We start from the raw sequence: 18,047 nt of genomic DNA, 5'->3' as shown, positions 1-18,047 counted from the left end.
ATGGGCACAGAAACAGACTGGAATACTTTTATGTTATACCAACCTTGGGTCAGTGATGCTCGTGCGCTTGATGAACACACCGCGGCACGTGTTTCCTTATGTCTAGTTCACTCACAGCGACCTCTGCCTACTTTTTATTGTTTTGCGCCTCAACTATAAGGGAGCACTACGCCACTCGGCCCACTCAACCACATCCTAGTACGTTCTAAATACAGCCGCTCTGGCTGTTCCGACAGCAGCAACAACAGCCGGAAATGGCCCCGCGCGTGCCGACCACGGAAGCACCAAGAAGTCTAGTGTTGTAGGCATGAAAATTCTGTGTGGGAGGCAGCGTTGCATGATATGCAGCGTATGAACGGCTGCACTCTTTTTCGGAAAACAAATTCGCTCGATGTTCACGACCACTGCGGGAGCGCACATGCCAAAACCATTCTGGCGCAGCGTGGCACAATTTCAGTCAATTTTCTGTGTTTGGCACAGTGTGGCGCAGGAATTTGCATCTGTATCAACATGGCACAATTGGCACAGGAGTCCTGCCCCTGCTATTGGCAAGGCAAATTTCCCGATTCCCCAACGTCTGATCAAGGAACCAGTCTTTGCTTATTGCCTAGTTTGCATTATTGCATACATGAATAAATGCCCTTTTTAAGGTGCCCACTGTGCTAAGCGTGTTTTCCTTTAACCACACACCAAGCCCAGGATCGTGTTACAGGCACATTTATAACTATACACAGTTTTACAACAAACGGCCTGTACTGGGTGCACTATGCAGTCTCTCCTTACATGTGTGCGCAATCAAGACCACCGACTGTATCATTTGAGAGTGCACAGAATGGGAAAACATTAGCATTACAACCACATACAGGTGAGGAAAATTGTGCCGAATTTTATATGCCAATCCTCTGCACACAAATCAATTTAGCTAAATTCCCAGTGGGTACAGTGACCTCAAAGAATTGGCAGGGTGACACTGCTCACCGGGTCGGTCGTCGGCACCGTCGAGCTGGAACGGGTCGTAGGCCTCGTTGCCATCAGAGTGGTCCGACATTGAGCTGTCTCCATCGTTGTCCTGCTCCCGTTCGCCTGCTAGCTGAAAGACCTATCACCGCCAAAAACGGCACTCCATCACACATGGCACAGTTTACGTATATCCCACCTCTAGGTACAGCTGCCCCCTGCTCACGCAACACTACCTAAATGCTTCATCGTAATCCCCAATTCCATCTGATGTCCACTGCAAGGAAAAGGCTTCTTCCAGCGATCTCCAATCACCCCCTACCCCAACCATCTTGTGTAAGCCAGCTCCACCTTATGCGTGAAAATTCCCTAATCTCATCATATCACGTCACTCTCTGCTGTCCTCGACTGTGTTTTACCTTCTCTTGGCACCTATTCTGTAACTCTAATAGACCACCAGTGATATACTCTACACATCAAATGACCTACCACCACTAGAGTTGAGTCCACAAATAACAATCATATTAAAGTGAACTTTCAGCTGCTACGGATAGTCTATCGGCACACAAAAACTTCTGCAACGAGTCTAGGAGAGAGCCGTCCACTTATAATGACCTGGCGGCCTGCTCGGTTCAGTTACAACAAACGGAACGAACTGTGGTGCAGCCGCATCTCAGTGAGCCGGGGAAGTCTGACGACCGGATGGCGCATGCCAAATGACGGAGCCAATCTGCGAGCACCTCACTTATATCTTTACAGATTCTAGGCAAACTACCCGTGACCCTCCAGATGTTAGAATCCTTGGCATGTGGCAAATCGCGCCTAACGTGACAAGTGCACAGTGTAGGGGCGCCTGCTCTTTACCATCGGCGTCGGCTATGCGCGGAGCGGTTATCAAGTCACATCAGGTGCAGTCCTTTTGCCTGGCACACTTTTCTTGATTTCTGTTTACCAAAGTTACTGGTAGCTTACTACATTCTTGTTGTGCCATGCTAGGAGACTCCCGAGCACGTGCAGCACCATACTTTCTTGCCCAAAATTTGTAGGCATTCAATCTTATGAAAATTTTTCTAATAGCTTATATTCGATCTGAAATTAAGTTTTTCTTTTTCGATTTGATTCAGTATTCGATTCGAAATCTACTATTTGGCATTCGCACACCCCTACACTTATTGTTCCCCCGCCGATGCAACTTTTCTTGCACTGAAAGGCGCCATAGAATTTTCCAAACTACCGGGCAATTGAAAAAAAAAAAAAATTTGAATGAGAAAACAATTCATTTTGATGGATTTGCGAGTCAGCGACGAATGGTACGGTTTCATGCCCCGTGGACAATATCTTCACATAGGCTGTACAAATTAAGCGAAGCCAGCCGCGCTTTTGCGTGCACTCCGCCCCCGCGACTGACAGCGTCGCCCGCGCGGGGACGGCGCTACCATGAGAAGTGCCACCAGTGGGGAGCGAATGCTTCGTCTGCCTCTCGCTCCAACGGGTCACCGAAACTAGAGATTATGCAATCTTCAATACTAAACATGCGAGAAGACTGCTTACATGATGCCGGGCCATCTCGGCACGCCCACTTTTTGCACACGTGGCAGATTACCTTTAAAGCACAGTGTGTGGCTGCGTATGCGCGTATTCATGAATAAGGAGTACATATATACTAATGAAAAATATATTTTTTTTTCATTTTACGGTCACCCTAAAAAAATTTGGGTAAATTTTTTTTGAAATAAGTCCCTCAGAATAATTGGAAATGCAATAAAAAAAATCGACCCTGGGCGGTCGCATATGGCGAAAGAAATCGACCCTTAAAGGGTTAAGAGGTCAAGGGAAGGTCCACACCAGAAATAAGGTTAACTGCATACAAAACATTTATTCGCGCCTTCCTCGAATATTCCTCAGTGGTTTAAGATTCCTATAGTCAAGTTAACATTAGGAAACGTGAAAGTGTCAAAAGAAAAGCAATCAGGTTTGCATACAATTCGTACAGCTGGCACGTATTAAAGCAGGCAAATATTGAGTTATTACAGATGCAACAGCATAATGACAGACTCAAATACATGTTTTTGATTTACTGTGGAAAGTTAGGCATAGACAAAGATAAAAATGCATTGAGTCAATCACGTGGCACTTCACGTGCTCCCGGCATTCAACAGAACTGGGAGAGTACACTAGTAAAACACAAATGTGTTCAAAAAGCTTGTTCCTTGCACACACCATTAAAGAATGGAATCGGTTGCCCGCAAAAGCAGTTGAATGTATTGATGTGCATTCATCTATATCCACACTTGGTAGGCCATCTTACGAGCGCTTGTACTCCTTTTTGTATCACTATCTTATTTCAAGCATTAGCTACACTTTTCAGCCGATACTGATAGCCGTTTGTCATGCAGTTCACTGTTGCAACGTGTGCCGTGTCCCCAATGTCTGTTATGTTCTTTATCGCTCAAATGCACGCGCAATTATATTTATTTATTTTTTATTTTATTTTATATTTTCCTTTTGCAAATTGTGTGACTTTTCGTTGTTTCAGATGTATAGGATCCGCTGTTTTCTGTGCACTTGTTACACTGTTTCATGCCTCAGCTTACACTAGGTGTAATGTTTCACACAATTTCTTTTTAAGTGTATTACCCACTCCTGCTTATGGCCCTATCGAGGCTAGCAGTACTCCTGAAATAAATAAATCAAGTGCCACAGTGCTGCAGACGCACTTACCTCGCGCGTCCAGAGCAAGTGTCTTCTACTACTGAAGAGTTGAGATATAACCCTAACAATATTATGGGTGGGCATTACAATGAAACCTCGTTACTATGAACACCACATTTATGAACTTTTCAGAAATCCCTTGCTGAGTGCTTACAGTTTCAAAGTAAAAATATTTGAGTACACTTCAGAATACCGAACTTTTTAGAATAATGATCATTATTCACTTCCCGTATCATGTTAACAACGCCTCTGTACTGCGAACTAATATTCCAAAATCTGGGGATTCTTAGATTTTTGCGTATCCTTTACAGCCGCCGGAACAGTAGGCTAGCAGACGACAAGGTGCGAAATGCGGATGCTGCGGCACATGGGTTCGGAAAACCTGAGACAACACCGGAGGAAAAAACACTGGGAGGGGACTTTATTGCAGAGGCGACCACGCATCAGGTTTTGCAAGTGCATACTCTACCCAAACAAGTGTCCCCTAGCAACAGAGACGTATGCATTCCTTCTTTCGCCCTTCTTTCTGCACACACCTCTTCTTTCTTTCATGCTTCTTTCTGTGGGCATACCAGCTACGCGTCCAGGGAAATGTACCCTCCATGCTCGTGGGGATGCCACACAGTGGCACTTTCCAGACAGTGTCGTTTACAAGGGTGTCTACCAAGTTGACATTTCCAAGTTCCCCGAGTTTCCAGGTTTTCCCTCAGTGACCCAGAAATTTGTTTTATGTCAAGACGGGCTAACACCATGTCGCAAGACGGGCTGGCACCATGTCACCCGATGCTGTCACAATCTAGCAATCATGTTAAAAATAAAAAGAAAACTTAATCCAGCTTGACTAGTAAGGAGTAGCATTTATTTTGTTCCAAAAGAAAACAGAAGGGAGGGGCTAGTAAAATGCACAGCGAGTAAAATATCTTCAAAAAAAGTCATAAACCCATTGCAAACAGAGTCGAACATTCTCAAATACGAATAAAAAGGAGATGCATATAAAAGCAAATATTTTCGAATATGAGGCATTTCTATCAACTGATGGCAAGCTCACTGTTGTGAGACCCAAACTTTGTCACAAGTGAGATTTTCTCGCAACAGTTGGTAAGTCAACCTCAACTGTCCCGACATACTCTCAGCCTGCGCACAACACCTCAGTGTTGTTTTTCACTGCTTTAGAGTTTGTTTTGGTTTGGATGAGGGATACCTGCATCTCGGCATCAGCCAACACTTCGTTTTTTGAGCTCAAGCTCCTTCAAAGAAGCAGCGGCGCACTTCCTTTCCCACTCATTCCTCAATGCGTAGGTCCTTTGTGTTCTCATCCTCGTTCTATTGCACGTTTGCCCCACAGACCACTTGAAGCAACCTCTTGGTCAGTTGTGCAGTCAATATCTAATTTTTCGACTCTTTAGAGGCCACGAAAACGTCCGAAAAATTGAGCAGTTGGAAAAAATGATGCATGTCATTTACTGCCCTTAAGAGCTCAAGTCGCCACAGGCACATCTGCAACAGCTCCGAAGGCCTGGCAGTACACTTATTAGGTATATCAGTGCTCGTACTATGACAGGAGATGGCGTGAACCCGCCTGTATAATTAAGGAATACATACTGTGTCCCATGACAATTGCCCTTCCCACGCTTAAGCTTCACCGTATAACATTTTTGTATTGAAGCGAAGCTGACTTTTGGAAACACGTCCTGCTTTCCGAGCTTCGAAGCCAATTGCGAGGACTACAAAGGCAGAGTCGGTGCTATTCCTGACAGCAGCCAGACAGTTGCCACAGTGGTGGCTACGGATGCCAGCACATCTGCGCACGAGAGTTTCGGTTCAAGCGGGCGAGGTAATCAAAACGGCAGCGGTGGTGGCTTTGATTAATGCCGTTTCAACCTGCAGTCATGGCAAAAAGTCCGGAAAATCGGACGGTGAACAGTTCTTGCGTCCAAAATTTCAGATACGTTTTCAGAGACATTCATATACGTTGACTCTGTGGGTGGTGCCACAAAGCCGTCTGAATTATCGGGCATCCGGAAAGTCAATCCTTGACTGTACACTGGCAACTCCTCCAGCCAATGACATGGCGTCAAAGACGACTTATTGCAATTCCTCTCTGTTACTCGCGCAGAATTACCGCGACTTTCGTTCCCTTTTAATAAATTTACAGCTGGTTTTTCCTGATAGAAGCACAAATTCTCTGAGTTTTCCCTGAGTATTTCTGGACTACTCAATATACCTGAGAATTCCCGGCTTTCCCGGTTGGTAGACACCCTGTTTACATGCACTTGCGCTTTAGAACAGTTCAGGTGTCCACTTCGGGCAAGACAGTTGTGGCGTATACAGCAAGGAATGTGAAAAAAAAAACATACAAAAAGAAACATCATGCTTTATAGGCAACATGGAGCTTTTTCATTGTAGGTGGTTTTCTCAGCATCAGCGTCTCTTCTGCGCGCGCAATTCTACATACGTGGCGTGTGGCAGCGGAATCTATGGAAAAAAGCCAAGCATGGGCAGTGAGCAAGCAGCAATGTCTTCATGGATAGCTCATACAGTGACAACTGTGACAGGCGAAATGGTTCACGCAACTCCAAGGAGACCAGAAATTTATTTGGATAAAATGGGGTTTGAACTTGTCGGGATGCGCGACTCTCACGCGTCCTCTGATGTTTTTTCTTGCATAGGTCCTGTCTACTATAATCAGGCTTCGCCGCGTGGCTTTATGCGGCGGTCGGTATGCTTGCAGGGTAGTACGAGAGATGGCGCGAGCGTTGCTCTGCTAACGCCACCTAACGGCAGGTTTACTTCTGCGCAAAAAGGAGAAGGCTCTTCCTCTTTGGCTTGGGGTCAGCAAGCAGTGTGGACGTTCTGCACATGTGCCGATCCATGCTTCTGCGAGACCTCTTGCAAGGCCTATCCCAGAATGGATGAACACGATCGTTCGAACGCGCCACCGTGCGCATGACCGTACGCGTGAATGACCAGGCGTTGGTGTCCAGCAACGGGCGAACATATTCGCTCGCTGTCCGGTCGCGGTGAGTCGGACTTCCACGATTTGTCGCGCGCCCATCGGCATGTTTTGTGGATAGCAACTCAGCTAGCAGGCATTAGTCTATGAAAGGTGCAATAAATGCCCTTGTGATTGTTTGCACCACTGTGTTGTCATTCTTGTCCCAAGAGCATGGGTGAGAACCCAACAAACTAAGAGCCCTTCAACCAAGCCGCAAGCAAATTTTCGTTATATGCTTAAAATTGTTACATGCCTTCTTGGGGATGCTGTACCACAAGAATTGCTAAAGTTTATACATTATTAGCAGATATATAAATGTTAAGAGTGTCACGAACCCATGATTTTAGGATGCGTGCTTCAGTGCCAAAATAGACACTCCTGCCACTTGCCCCCCCCGACTAGCCTCCGCAAGCAAAGTTCTGCCCCGAGTTCTTCCACACCAAAGCTGGAGATTTGCATCACATACATATCATGGTCCCCGCCTTGTTTTGTTTTTGTTTTTTTCACTTGTCTTTTCTGCATAGCGCACTTCCGGTGACAGTCTAGTGCATGAGCCCGCCCCCCAAACTGTTGCGTGTTTCATTTCACTCTCTGCACAATCATACAAGCTGTGCACAAGAACACCTGCGTTGCTTTTTGGCTGCTTCTGCAAAATGGATTCCTCAGTGAATGCAAATTTGGAGAGGCTGGCCTGGCTTATGGATCCTTACTGCGACACACCACGCCACTGTACCGCTGGCACCAGACTAGCAGTATAAGTCGGCGCCACATAAACATTGAGGTAGATACGAGCAGGTAAAAGGGCATCATCGTGCACTGGAACACGGTAGAAAATGACATAGTTTCGTTCTCTGCATGCGCGACTGCACGACATAGGAACAAACAGACAAAATGGAAGTACACCTCTCTTGCTAAAGTACGAAGTAAAAGAGAGACACGCAGACATTCAATGTGTAGGTTTTATTATTTGTCTAAACTTTCATTAGTTTATTGAAGCAACAGACCAAACATATAACTGCTGTTGCCTTGAATAATTCTTAAAGCCACGAGTCGATGTGAGTGACGTCACAGCACTACGAATTTCATAGGCACATTTGAGCAAATGACATCGACTCTCCAGCTGTGAGTGTGACAGCCACGAGGATAAGGGCAGACGGCATTTGGTGTGAAATTTCAGCAGTTATCACAGCATGTAGCGGTGTAATACTTTGCAGACACGAGTGTTTGCACTCATTGTGTGCGCTGCACTTGTCCGCTGAAAATCACCAGACCCGGTGAGGGGCCCTTTAAATATTAGCCCCGAGAACGAACAACAGGGGCACTGTGAGCACCGCTTGCTTGACGTCAGGGCACGGACTTGCGCCTGTCGTCTGTCGCAGTTCGGGCGGTGTCTGGGCACCTTCTGCAGTGTTTCCGTTTGTTCGCTCTCGTCCCCTGTGCTTGTACAGTCGCCGACCGTTTATTCGGACCTCACGGGAACTGCAGAAATGTCCAAATAAACAGGTGTCCAAAAAAGCAGATTAAGAAAAAAAAAATGAAATCCTTTATTTCCACACTATTATTCGGGCTCGGCAGTAGGCTTGAAAAAATCGTGAATGCGCCGTTGCACGCTGTTCCGTTTACGCGCAATCAGATAAGCCTGAATTTCGGAGAGGGTCGTACGGTCCCTATAGGCAGCTGAAAGCACAGTCACTGCTTGTACACGCTCCGCATGCAACAGCAGCGTAGCACATGGTGCGTCATTCAGAGTCATCGTCCGTCGGTGCAGCAGAAACCTGAAAAATGATCTCGCATCGAGTTCTGTGCATGTCAGTACAGCAGTGTCAGCTCCTGTGAAACTGTCAAATGAGACGGTGTCCGGAATCGCAATGCTACCACTCGCAGGTCTTGGTATAACATTTTCTGCGTCAGTAGGGAGCACATCGGAAGGCACCCGCTTGCCGGCATTCCCCAGCGCAGTCTGCGTGGGCAAAGTTGGCGCCATTAAACATTTGACGTGATGTTTCCGTATGCCGCGTTGGATCACCGGAACTTCAACACAGCACATAAAAGAAACACCACCATGCCGACACCAGTCGCACAAACGAAAAACGTGGCCTACTCGCAGCGTCGTGCGCGAAGAAACAAATCAGCTACTAGATTGTCTTGACATGGCTTACTAAGCTGAAACCGGAACTGCTGCACTCTATCGAACCACGCAGAAACGATTATGATGAGCAGGGATTTGCAGTAGCGCCACTTCGTGGGGCAGCAAGGAGGCTCCTTCAAAACAAAAATGGCGCTCAGCAAGTTGAACCATGCACCGGTCAGAGTCGGTGCATGGTGCTCTCAATCGAGTTGGCTCAAGGAGTGTCTGAAAAATCAGACGAGAGGTTGCAAGGTGTCCAAACTTTCGGCAGTCGTTATACATTATGGTCTACGGGGAGAATGGTGGTGCCACGAAGCAGACCAAATAATCGAGCATGTCCGAATTTTTGGAGTCCGGAAAATCAGTCGGCGACTGTATACTTATGGCAGTCGTCTGGAATATATTTTTAGGGCGTCTTCGTTTGCGAAAATTTATTCAAACAGCTTATTTCTTACAGGACAATACAGTTCTCTAAGGCAATGCTGCACTGCTAGCCGAAGGAGTGCAGACCAGCCCACTGCGGGTTTTTCATGGGCAGATTGACAACCACAAAAACATAGCATATAAGAATCAGTTATGATACCATACCTGCCACGGTGCAACAAGTATGTCACAAACGCTCGTTATATATGACTTCAACAATGGTTACCTTGATTTTAATCCACTAAAACAGGTTTGCTCAGGACGAGTAGTTCATGGTATAATATCGAATTTTTGCATTTCTTTACATAAGCACTCGGCAGTAACACGAGGACTTAACTAACACTGCAGTTTAGATTCTACCAGCTCCACTTGCATGTTTAACTGCTTCTCAAAATTATGCGGTTCTTCACTCGTTTATTTTAAGTGGCGGTAATTTGAAGTAAAGCTAATTGAGGTTTACTTATGTTTGCAGAACACGAAAAGGAATATACCAATATAGATTCCCTTTTTTGTGCTACACGTTCAACTCACTTGAGCAATTTACTGGTATGTGTTGCTTGAGGAATATACATGTCCAATCTGTTTTGCGAACTGACACAGGCTGCTCGGCCCAAATATTTTAGTGAAATATGCCTTTTGGTCCATATAGCTGCAGCCGGAAAGAAGCCGAAGCATAAAAAATCAAGTGAAATATGTAAGGCTTGTACGTAGTGCCTTCCTTGTGAAGGTTTGCGAGGTTCTCTTTTATGTATTGACAAAGCCAATAGCTCTCCGGTTGTATAATTAAACAATGCCGGATTGAGACATGGTGAGGCAGAAGGTGCTTGAATTTTCCTTTTCTAAGCCCCATGACAGCTTCACCGGGCAGCGTCTTTCTAAAACGGATAACATGTTGACCCTAAATACCAAGATTTTTCTTCCATGTAATATGCAATGTATCTCATAGCTAAGTACAGTCAACCCCACTTATAACAAACCTGAGCATCACGCGACGTCTGTTAGTTATATCCCAAAGTTCGTAGTAAGTGGAGCACAGCTTCAAAAAGAGTGGCTAGTAAAAAGACAAAATTTATTTCTTTACAAAGAAGTCCGTGATGCTCATCTGTTTCTGCAGTGCAGCTCCGATGAGGGCACTCTCCAGTTTATTTAAAGCAGAAGCGTGTTCTTCGCCGAGGCCTATGGCATGGACAAGTGGCCTGAGGCCCTCTATGTAGCCCGTTGCTACAGGTGCGATTATGGGTGCTGGCTCCAAAGTTTCATCGTCATCTGATTCCTCCGCATTGCTCCCCGCCCACACTTCACAAACAATGCCCTCATCTGTGCACGGTTCCGCAATATCAGCGTGTTCATCAGCAGAAATAAAGTCATCCCAACCAATGTCGTGGCCCCCCACGTCAGAGTCGACGACGCGCTGCTACAAATTCCATCGGAGTAATCATCTTCGGAAGCATCAGGCTCCACATAAGCACTGCGTCAACGAAGCCGGCCTTGCGGAAACAGTTTCACATGCAAGCGGCCGTCACCTCCGCCCAGGCCACCTTCACCATCTCAACGGCTGAATACAGTGAAACTCGAAGTGGCAAGTTGGCGACCAGGCGGTCAAAAGCGATGAGCAAGTGCTCCACAATGCAGCGCCCATATGATGCCTTAAATGCGGATATTATGCCCAAACCAAGCGGCTACACTTTCGAAGTGGTACTGGGCAGCAGGAAGAGTGGAATAACTGCCGTCAGAGAAGTTCACACGCGGTGCGCTGAGCAGTGGTCAAGCACAAGCAGCACGCGCCTGCCGTGCCTCTGCATGTCGCGGTCAAACTTGCCTAGCAACTCCGCAAATAAATTGCGCGTCACCCACGATTTAGTATTGCGCCTGTAGCACACAGGTACCGTATAATGCGTAATATAGGTCAAGGCGGAACATAGGTCAACCCCCTTACATTGAAGCAATAAAGTCAACATAAAAATTATACGGCACAAAACTTCGTTTTATTTAGTGGTGCCGCCAGACTCGTCACCTGCTCATTCGTTTGAGCTGTCTGAACTCTCGTCCGAAGACGACTGCTTTTCACTGGCTGCGTCCCGCAAGATGTCATCCTCGTTGCCGTCCAAGGAGTTGCTAATGCAACACTTCTTGAATGCCCGCATCACCATATCGTCGGGCAGCGAGCGCCAAGCCTGCGACACCCATGTGGCCACAGTGGCGAGAGGCGGCCTGCGCAGCCGGCTGGTTGGGGTCGTCGGGTTGTCGCCAGCCCTCTACTGATTATATTGTTCATGGACACAGTCTTTAAAGGGCTTGTTGAGCGCGATGTCCAGTGGCTGAAGTGTTGACATCATGCCTCCCGGAATGACGGCGAGTTCCGTCCTCCCGTCGCTGAGTGCCTGCTTCACACCTGCGGTCAAGCGCCCACGAAAGGCATCCAAGACGAGCATGCTCGGACACCGCAGGAGTGTACCAGGTCGCCGATTCCAGACGGTCTTAATCCAATTGAGCATGAGGGCCTCATCCATATAGCCCTCTTCATTCACGCGAACGACATCCTGCGGGAAAGCCTCTTTCGGCAGCGTCTTCCTCTTGAATATTATGTATAGGGGCAGCTTTCTGCCGTCTGCAGTACACGCGAGCATCACCGTGACGCGCGAATGCTCGTTCCCCGTAGAAAGAAGCTTGACTTCTTTTGCACCGCATTCGCACACTGTGGTGGGCGAAGGCATGTCGAACCACACCCGCGTTTCATCAGCGTTACCGATCTGTCCCAACATGTAGCCATCCTGCTGCCGGAGACGGATAACATAGCACTGGAATTCGACCAGCTTGTCCTCGTATGCCTCTGGCAGCTTCTGGCAGATTGATGTGCACCGTCGAAGTGCGAATCCCTTGCGTCGCATGAAGCGACGAACCCAATAAATGGAGCCCTTGAATTGTTCCTTGGGCAGTCCGGATTCTCAGGTGATCTCAATAGCTTTGATGCGGATGAGTTCTGCTGTCACTGGCAAAGATCTGGCCCGATGCTTGCGGACGAAATCCGCCACCCTGTCTTCGAGCTCCGGGTGCACCGCGCCATAGAATAAAGAACCGTGCGGAGCCCGCGAGTTGGGCCACATCGGTCACCAAGGAGGCGATAACGATGCGAATGCCAAAAGGTCTGCAATCGTACATGTTGCCAGATGACTATTCATGTTGTGCCAAGGGCCGGTATATAAGTCGAGGGGTGAACTTTTAGTAATATTTCTTGGAAAAAACCTCGCCCTATATTCCGCACTATACAGTACATAGCTGCAAACGCAATGCAGCTTCTTTGATTTTCTGCTGCCAAAGGGCACGCACTGGTCGCTGCCATTCATATTAGCACAGAGAAGGTCACTTACCCAAACAGGTTTGCTGACAATCAATTTAAAAACAATCCCATGCCGCACTTTGAATCGATGTAGCCAGCCATTGCCTGGGCACAAGTCAGGAAAATCTAGCAGGAATACAAAGTTTTTGGCTTTGCCCAGCTTCATTGGTCCACTTATCAGCATATTGCGAGTCTGTGCGTCGACAAACCACTTGAGCAGCGTGTCCTCTACGTCTGCATAGGTGGCCGTCCGCAGGCACTTTTCGTTCGTTGAGTCGGTTTAAGAGCTAGCGATCTTTTACTTGCTCTTTAGAATTGTCGATATGGTTTATTTCGACATGTTGAACTTCTTCATCAACTCACAGTGTTCAGCACCTTGAGACAATTCCGTCAAAATTGCTCGCTTCGTTGCCATGTCCAGCGCTTTTCGTTTCGTCAGTGCTGCAGGCACAACATTCTCGTCCTCCATACTGGATACAACTCGAGTCCAACTAGAACGACGCGCGGAAGCAAGGAAGCGTGGAGGCATGTGGAGAGGCCTGCTTTACGGTAACGGCCAGGAAACAAAGCTTCTGAACTTTAGGTGGCGCCATAGCACGCCCGTTGAAACAGCGAGGAAGTTGCAAGAAAGAGTGAGGAGAGGGGAGCAGACTTGCGAGGATGGGCGGCAGGGTGACCTCACACGCCGACAGTCGTGGGCAGCGTGTGACGGCAGGCAGAAGGTAGCAGGGCACGAAACGGATAGTTGGCCTGTGAGAAGGCTTGGGAAAAGAGACCGCGCATGCAAAGGGGTCGGAGGTCGTCGTTATCTCGCATCACGGCACCGGGTTTACGCCGTCCGTTCACTGTAACCGAGCAGCACGGCTCAAAGACGTTCGTTATACATGCAATCTTATGCCATTGAAACAATGTATATTCTGGCAGTCGCATGGGTCTCGTTCATTTTAAGCGAAAGTTCATCTTAAGTGGGGCCATTATATGTGGGCTCGACTGTACTAAGGGATTGTTAAGTGTTTAGCGAAGCATCATACACAACTTCGCATGTTGAATTTGCAGACATTCTTTTTAGGCAAAATTTATGGACAGACACGGCACATATATGCGTTGCAAAACCAGTAGACCCCTTCAACGTTACACAGCTTTTCTCGGCTCATGCGATTTTGAAGAAGGAACTGTGGTTCAGGCATGGCAGCAGAAAGAAGCCGACATACCCTTCAATAGGTACAGTAAAAACCAGCGTATAATACAAACCCGCATATAGTATGAGGTGAAATTTTTGGCACGCGAAATGGAAAAAAAAAAGATTTATCCGCATATAATACAAGTTAGGAAAACTCGAGGAAAACATTTAAGTTGCACTCCGCACTTCAATCAATCGCTGTCTTCCTCAGCTGCGCTCTCTTCGGATACTTCCTTGTCGGACATATCTTCCCAGAGGCACTCACCCTCTGTGCCATCGAGCCATGTTCGAGATGCCTCACTTCTTGAATGCGCGACGCACAACGTCTTCTGGTATGCTGCCCCATGCGTCCACAATCCACTTGCATAGCATGGCTGGTGAAGCCCTGAGCGCATCCAATCTGCGTAACACCACTTGACTGCATCCTTGAACGGCTTGTTCACGCAAACATCTAAAGGCTGCAGCTGAGACGTCATCCCACCCGGGGATAAAGACGAGTTCAGGGCCGGATTCGCGCAACAGCCTCTTCAGTGAGTCAGCCAAATGGCAACGAAATGCGTCCAGCACGAGGATGGATGGGAACGACAACAGTGCGCCGGGCTATCTACACCAGACGGACTTTATCCAGTTGGGCACAAGATTATCATTCATCCAGCCTTTCTCATGGCGTCTCACAACCACATTTTTTGGCAGCTCCTCACCTTTAGGCATTGTCTTGTGCTTGAAGATGACATAGGGTGGGAGCTTGCGTCCGTCTGCCGCGCACAACAACATCACCGTAACTCGCGTTTTGTCGTTGCCGGTGGACCGGACATAAACTTATTTGAGCCCTTTTTGTGCACGGTGAGGGGCGATGGCATGTCCAGATAAACCAGCGTTTGGTCAGCATTGCCAATTTGCCCTAGCTGGAAGTTCTTGGACTTGCGCAATGAAATAGCATGGCGCTGGAAAGCCACAAGCAGCTCTTCGAACGATTTGGGCAGCTTTTGTGAAATCGAAGTTTGGCAGCGTAAGGAAAAACCAGCACGGCACATGCAGCGATAAATCCAGTGCTTGCTAGCTTTGAAGGAGGAGCTTGGTAGCCCTTTTCCTCTTGCAAGCTCCTTAGCTTTTGCCTGCATAAGCTCCACGCTCATACTTATATGCGCAGCTCGCTGTTGGCATACGAACTCCGTCAGGGCGAGTTCGATTTCTGGGAATGACCCACTCTTCGGGCCGCGAAAGCTTCTTCGCGTTCCACTGCACACGAAAAGGGCTTCCTTCTGTCGACGCCATCTGCGAATGCTTGCCTTGTTAGCATCAAACTGCCTCCCGGCCGCACTGTTGCCAATGTCCTGTGCGGCTAAAATAACCTTCCTCTTGAAAGCAGCCAAGTACTGTTTTCGTGGTCTGGACATCTTGGTCCTTCAATGCGGAATAAAAAGATGCACTTCGCTAAGCATGGTTTGCATGTATGCTGCCAAGGTGCACACTCAGCAATAAAGAAACGATGCTGTAGTCACGTAGCAATAACGAAACCAAGCTGTAGCCACGCAGCAAAAAGGAAGCCAAGCCGTAGCCACGCAGCAAGAACAAAATCAAAACTTCAGCCTAAATTTCTGACTGAAATTTTTGTTCGGATCCGCATATAGTACGAAGCGAAAATTTGGAACGCTAATAATAGGAAAAAAGAACCTCGTATTATACAGTGGAACCCCGTTCATACGTTTTTCACCGGACCGGGGGAAAAAAACGTAACAGCCGGGAAAACGCAACAGTGAGGAAAGCTCCGAAAATGAATGAAAAAAAAGGGCAGCTTCAACTATAGACAATTTATTTCCACAGAGTGCGCTTAGGACTTAAAAAAGCCTAGAATGATGGCTTGCCGTTTCTTTCGCTCGGTATAAATCGCCACACGTTTCTCAATAGCCTGGAAGGCCGCATTGCTGTCAGCGTCGCTGTGAGGTGCGACGTACCTGCAGAGGAGGTCTAGAGCCGCGACGGCTTCTCCAAAGCTAGGATTTGGCCACTGCCCGGCATCATGCGGCTCGTGCTCCTCGTCGTCACCGCGCCACGGGAATGGCAACGGACGAAGGAATATCCGCGGGAAATTTTGCCCTCTTTGGCGTAATCATGCTAACCTGCTAACGACTGTTTAGTATTGCTGCGGAGCGCGCGCGTCCGAGCAGCCCGGTTGCGCGCGGCGCGGCGTGGGAGAAATGTAAACAAGAGAGGAGAGCTGTCCCGGTAGGCGGAGCAACGCCAAGTTCCGGTTTCACTTTTGATTCACAAAGAGTGACGTGAGGGCCTCTCCCGAGTTTCCTTCCTCCGTGAGTCGACCCGTCCAACAACCATGCGGTGACTCTAATCACAGTGATGATAGTGAGAGCATTTTTCACGAATGGCCACTTAGTGCGGCCTCTCGAACTGGCGTGCGGCTTTTTGCAGCCAGTTCCATAGCCAAGCCCGGCCAAGCCCAGCCAAAACTCGTCAAAAGCCAAAATGGCGGTTGGGGCGCGTTGCCTACTTCAGCCCAGGCGGGTTCGGGGTGCTAACCCCCGTATTCAGAAATGCATCTCAATTTGAAGCCCTTGCTTGACTTGATTTAAACGACGCCTGTCGTCAACGCACTAGAAGAAACGCAATGAGCGTCTTCGGCGCGTTCGCGCCAGGCGTCACTTATATCAAGTCAAGCATGAGCTTCAAGTTAAGTTGCATTTCTGAATACGGGGGTAAGTTGCGACGTATCATGCGGGAACGTTTTCACAGCTACGACGTAACAGCGGGGTTCCTTATACATTGAATCCTATGGAAGCTATGCCGGGACCGGATGAAAACGATGTAGCAGCCGGGAAAACGCAGCAGTGAGGAACGTAACAGCGGGGTTCTACTGTACACGGGTTTTTACAGTACGGCTCGAGCCACCCATACTCCAAGTATACACGAAGGGAACAAGCGCACATGGCAGCCAAGCGAGCCAGAGCAAGCAATGACCCGACCGTGACATCACTCGCAAGAGGGCGCCACTCCAAGTTCTCGCCAATAATAGCACCGGATCAATTGTGCAGTGCAGCACGCAATACCAAAACCGTCACTTGGTTTGCACTGAAAAAGCCTAGGTTAAGTATGAAGTCCCAGTGCATTACAGTATGCCTCACATGCCGTTTGCTGTGGGTGCGAGGGAAAAGAGAATGAAGCCCGCGTTAGGAGGAGGGGGAGGGGATGTAGGTGAGGGCACGATAATGTGATCAACCATGCACTGGGGGCTCTTAGTCCTTAGCGCATAGCCAGTAAAGTAATCAAGACCAACTCAGCATGACCTCTATAATTTCAGTTCCACGAGGTCCGTCCCCACGAAGCCGTACCTGGGACATGTCCTCAACGTCATTGTCGTCCTCCTCGTCGACCACATTGTCAAGTGCTGGCAGGCTACCCAGGATGCTGTCCTCCTCCTCGCCTGCACCCTGGTGCCAGCTGGATGCCGCCTGCGCCAGTGCCTCGGCCAGTGCCTCATCCTGACTGTCCACTGCGCACGTTACGAGTCACAAGCAGAGCCATCTCGCAATTCTACAGTACCGCACACATTTTATGCTAACGACTAGCACTAAACTGTACAGGAACAAGAAGACAACATAAAGACAAGCATGCTAACTTCCAATCGACTTCATTCACAATATTATTTAAATCTTATTTTATTGGATTCTTGCCCCAGAGACAGTTTGGCACCTTTAGTGTGGCACACTACACTACAAATTCAATGGTGTCTGTACCCGCCAGAAAAGCATAAGAAGCACACACAAAAAAAGCACAGTAACAGATACAATGCATGGAACAACTCAAAAGGGAACGTGACATAAAGTCAAGACAGTGTATTGCACTGGGACTCTAAAATAAATGTGTGGAGAGAACACTCAACAGATCCCGTGGGAGGTGTCCAGCAGCCTGGAGTGGTGCTTCTTTCTGGACGGCTTGGCGGTGCCTAAGGCCAAGAGAAGGGATGAGAAAGGGAAGTGTGCGCTCTGCAGGCCACCAACATGCCCACCTACCCGTTAGCTCCTGCCTGCAAAACCAAAGAAAAAAACGTGTGCCACACCATTACACCAGCAGCTTGGCTATGCACCCCCTGGGTTTTTGAGCCTACCCTTCAGAAACACACAGAGGTCACAGAAAAAACACACACTCGCACACAGTGCTTGCTGCAGCGGACACCTAGCCGTTCACTGCACCGGCAAAAGCACAGCAGCAAAAGGAATCGGAGACAATGCATGCATCCCATCCTCTGTTGATTGCTTTCAGGAATACGTTATCACGGCGGGGCACACAAAGTTAGACAAGA

At 48.1% G+C, this 18,047-nt stretch overlaps 1 protein-coding gene across 2 annotated transcripts in view; it reads right to left on the bottom strand.

Annotated features, from left to right (window-relative positions):
- The window catches only part of PolZ1 (DNA polymerase zeta catalytic subunit), a 187,922-nt gene that overhangs the window by 90,223 nt on the left and 79,652 nt on the right, over positions 1-18,047 (bottom strand). For both annotated transcript variants that reach the window (XM_075695099.1, XM_075695098.1), the window contains 4 exons: positions 17,758-17,771; positions 17,628-17,690; positions 17,077-17,237; positions 979-1,099 (listed from right to left, as the gene is read on the bottom strand). In XM_075695099.1, the coding sequence (XP_075551214.1) occupies positions 979-1,099; positions 17,077-17,237; positions 17,628-17,690; positions 17,758-17,771 (359 nt within the window). The remainder of the gene's footprint in view (positions 1-978; positions 1,100-17,076; positions 17,238-17,627; positions 17,691-17,757; positions 17,772-18,047) is intronic.

This window comes from Dermacentor variabilis, chromosome 6 (genome assembly GCF_050947875.1).
Source record: "Dermacentor variabilis isolate Ectoservices chromosome 6, ASM5094787v1, whole genome shotgun sequence".
Classification (NCBI taxonomy): Eukaryota; Metazoa; Arthropoda; class Arachnida; order Ixodida; family Ixodidae; genus Dermacentor; species Dermacentor variabilis.
This window is presented reverse-complemented; position numbering and strand designations above follow the sequence as displayed.